Genomic DNA, 4087 nt, shown 5'->3' on the forward strand with positions numbered 1-4087 from the left:
GATAAATATAATAAATTTTAGAGTAAATATACTGTTGGTCCTCAGTAAATTTTACGATGTACACTTTAGGAACTAATATGAGTCTTTTTTAAATTTGTAAGTGACCACAATTTCAACTAAATGAGTCCATTTTAAATTTTTTAAAGACCACGATATGTCTTTTTATTTGTTAGGGACTAAAACGGACATCGTAAAATTTGCTGAGGACCAAAAAGGATATTTATTCTAAATTTTATAATAATTTTTATAATATTGTGCAAATTATTTTTACTGCTTAGAACATGACTAATAACCGAAAGGAATTTGGGTGCTACTTGGTTCTGGATCACTTTATACTTTTTCCACATAACCGTAGTAATGTACTGTCCGTGGTATCTTTGTTCAATATTGATGTATCGGTTGGTTTCAGGTACCTAACAAAAATGTTAAAAAGGATAGATAACAATTTAATTTAATGAAAAAAATAAAAATAGAAAAAAGAAGAGAGAGAATGAGAAATGGTTCCTGGTATTGGTTTCGTGGGAAATGGTATGACAGATGCTGAGGTGGTTGGTTTGGTTTTTGGTTTTGGTTTTGGTTTTGGTTGGTCTAAGAGAGAGAGAGAGAGAGTTGTGTTGTGTTGTGTTGTGTTGTGTTGTATTGTATTGGGAAAACCCGGTTTTGAGGAAGGATTCAATGCATTCAGAAATGTGCAGTAACAATGCATCTGTAGTGTGGTTTTGTCTGCGGACGACACCTATATTTCTTCCCTTTTCCAATATAACACTTTCTTCACGACACATATAAACATACATTCCCCCCAACCCTTTACCCACCTTTCATCCTTTCCAAAGCTTCTTCCTTTCTTTCTTTTTTTTTGCCCTGCTCTGTGGGGTTTCACTTCTCAAATGCGCTTGAACCTTCTGACTCTTTTTATTCTTCTTCTTGTTGCGCTTCTGTTTTCCCTTTGTGATCCTAAGAAGGGGTTTCTGCTGCTGCTGCTACTCGGATTCTCTTGGTTGTGGACTAACTTGCTGTGCTCATGCCTACCCTTGTCAATTACAGTGGTATGCTTCCTGGGTTTGACTTCAATTTTATATGGCTTCAATGCTTTACTCTTGGTTTGTGATGCATTCTTCATTGCTCTCTTGGTGTGATTGTACTGATTGAATTTATAGGTTTTGAAGTTTGTGATTTGATAAAAAAAAAAAAAAAAAAAAAAACAGAGCTTTTTTATTGATATTGTTGTGTGGTATGCTTAGAAACCGCTTTCTTTGAGCTGCTTCTTGCAATCAGAATCCTTAATGACACATTTTGGATCTATTACTAATAGTAATGTGTTTATTGCCTATAACAGATTTTTTTTTTTTAATAATTTATTTTCTGTGGTGAAATGAAGATACATACATGAGCAAGTCATATTCTGCTGAAAGCTTAAATCTTGTATGTTGTGATATGATATAAGTATTGAGTTTTGGTTCTGGGATACCCTATCATGTTAATTTGGAACAATTTTATGTGTCTGATTTTAGATTTTGTGAATGGAATTTTCAGGCGATGATGAACTGTATCCTGGGGGTTCTTTTTGTCCAAATCCCATGGATTTGGGTCGCTTGTACACTATTGGTTCCAATGTGGATGTGTACTACCCTCCTACCAAGCGAGCTCGCATCAGTGTCCCATTTATCTTTGAAGCTCTTGAGAGAGAGCAATATCAAAAGCCTGGTATCGAGGTCCTTCCGGATGAATGCCTCTTTGAGATATTCAGGCGGCTCCCTAGTGGCAAAGAGAGAAGCTCATGTGCCTGTGTATCTAAACGGTGGCTTATGCTTATGAGCAGTATCTGCAGAGCTGAAATTGAGAGGACTACTTCCTCTGATGTTGAAATGGTCTCTTCAGATGAGAATCAAGATATTGAAGGTGATGGCTACCTTACTAGGTGTTTGGAAGGGAAGAAAGCCACTGATGTAAGGCTTGCTGCAATTGCAGTTGGGACTAGTGGCCGTGGGGGACTGGGGAAGCTGTCTATCAGAGGAAGCAATTCTGTACGTGGTGTCACAAACCTTGGCCTCTCTGCAGTATCTCATGGTTGCCCTTCTCTCAGGTCACTTTCTTTGTGGAACGTATCGTCCATTGGAGACGAGGGTCTGTCTGAGATAGCAAAAGGATGTCATATGTTGGAGAAGCTTGATCTATGTCTGTCTTCCTCTATCAGCAACAAGGGTTTGATTGCAATAGCTGAAGGATGCCCCAGCTTGACCACCTTAAATATTGAATCATGCTCAAAGATTGGAAACGAGGGCTTGCAAGCTATTGCAAGATCTTGCCCCAAGTTACAGTCAATCTCTATCAAGGATTGCCCTCTTGTTGGGGATCATGGAGTATCTAGTCTGTTATCATCAGCTTCCAACTTGTCAAGGGTAAAGCTTCAGGCCTTAAACATTACAGATTTCTCTTTGGCTGTTATTGGTCATTATGGAAAGGCAATAACAAATCTGGTCCTCTGTGGTCTCCAAAATGTCAGTGAAAGGGGGTTTTGGGTCATGGGTGTTGCTCAAGGTCTGCAGAAAATAGTGTCATTTACTATTACTTCCTGCCGAGGGGTAACTGATGCAAGCATCGAAGCCATGGGTAAAGGTTGCAACAACCTGAAGCAGATGTGCCTTCGCAAGTGTTGCTTTGTATCTGACAGTGGATTGGTAGCATTTGCCAAAGCTGCAGTGTCTCTTGAGAGCTTGCATTTGGAGGAGTGTAACAGGGTCACCCAGTCTGGGATTATTGGTGCCCTTTCAAACATCAAAACAAAGTTGAAATCTCTTACCCTTGTGAAGTGCATGGGAGTTAAAGATATTGATGTGGAAGTATCTATGCTTTCTCCTTGCGAGTCTCTTCGATCTTTAGCCATTCAAAACTGCCCTGGTTTTGGTAGTGCTAGCCTGGCTATGATTGGGAAATTGTGTCCCCAACTTCAGCATGTTGATCTGACTGGACTTTATGGCATAACAGATGCTGGTCTTCTCCCACTTTTGGAGAATTGTGAGGCTGGACTTGTTAAGGTGAACCTTACTGGTTGCTGGAACCTTACAGATAATGCAGTTTCATCCTTGGCCAGGCTACATGGTGGAACCCTTGAATTACTAAATCTTGATGGATGCTGGAAAATTACAGATGCAAGCTTGGTTGCAATTGCAGACAACTGCCTACTGCTGAATGATCTAGATGTGTCAAAGTGTGCAATCACTGATGCCGGTGTAGCTGTTCTCTCTGGTGCTACTCAGCTTAGTTTGCAAGTTCTTTCCTTGTCTGGCTGTTCTGATGTATCAAACAAGAGTGTGCCTTTCCTGAAAAAATTAGGCCAGACCTTGTTGGGATTGAATCTTCAAAACTGCAATTCAATTGGCAGCAGCACAATTGAGTTGCTATTGGAGAACTTGTGGAGATGTGATATTCTAGCTTAATTATGATAGAAGCAGATAAAACTGATAAATCAGGGAAGGAGGTAAAATTGAACATATGGAACTGGATCTGGGAATTCAGGATATACAGTACATGTATCGAGCTATAATAATGAACTCAATAGGTGGTGAGATCTTCAGCGTACTTTTTGGGCTGATATGCCCTATCAAAGGTGGATTGGTGGAAGTTTGTTGACTTGGTTGTTTTCCAGGGAACTTTGGCATGTTCCTTCATAACCCCCTTTTTTGCAAGCATTCTTCACAAAGGAATGCTTGTTACAACCCTTTTGGCCTTGCCTAACTGGAGGCCACATCTTTTATGGCTAAGGTTCCCTGAGAATACAGTTACTGAGTCTTGGTTGTTGGTTTCCACTGCTAGATAGTGCATTGCTTATGTTAGGCCATATTTTGTACCGCTGGATGTTCTACACTGAGTGTTTTAGCTTCTGTCGCACATTGCTATGATGTTGTACAGACTTAAGCTTTAGTTCATTTCTTTTTTAAGTTTTTTGTCACTTTAGTTTTTACCAATCAAGCGTCTTACCACGCTTGAAGTCTGGATGAGGGTCTATCTTGTTTTCCTTATGTCTTGTCAGTGTGGCTATGTAGTTCAATTTTAAGGCTAGGGGTCTCATATTCAAGGGCTTTGGTCG

General features: G+C 39.8%; 1 protein-coding gene across 2 annotated transcripts; it reads left to right on the plus strand.

Annotated features, from left to right (window-relative positions):
* Positions 1 to 991: 991 nt before the first annotated feature.
* On the plus strand, positions 992 to 4087 carry LOC133290473 (EIN3-binding F-box protein 1-like). Of its 2 annotated transcripts, XM_061488553.1 has the most exons (3): positions 992 to 1046; positions 1534 to 3430; positions 3763 to 4087. In XM_061488553.1, the coding sequence occupies exons 1-3, from the start codon at positions 1022 to 1024 to the stop codon at positions 3815 to 3817; spliced, it is 1977 nt and encodes a 658-aa protein (XP_061344537.1). In that variant the 5' UTR covers positions 992 to 1021; the 3' UTR covers positions 3818 to 4087. The 2 variants fall into 2 exon arrangements, with proteins under 2 accessions (XP_061344537.1, XP_061344539.1); XM_061488555.1 differs by having other exon boundaries at positions 1534 to 4087.

Source organism: Gastrolobium bilobum, unplaced genomic scaffold (assembly GCF_033153095.1).
Source record: "Gastrolobium bilobum isolate Gb01-03AN ecotype WA unplaced genomic scaffold, APGP_CSIRO_Gbil_v1 utg4785, whole genome shotgun sequence".
Taxonomy (NCBI): Eukaryota; Viridiplantae; Streptophyta; class Magnoliopsida; order Fabales; family Fabaceae; genus Gastrolobium; species Gastrolobium bilobum.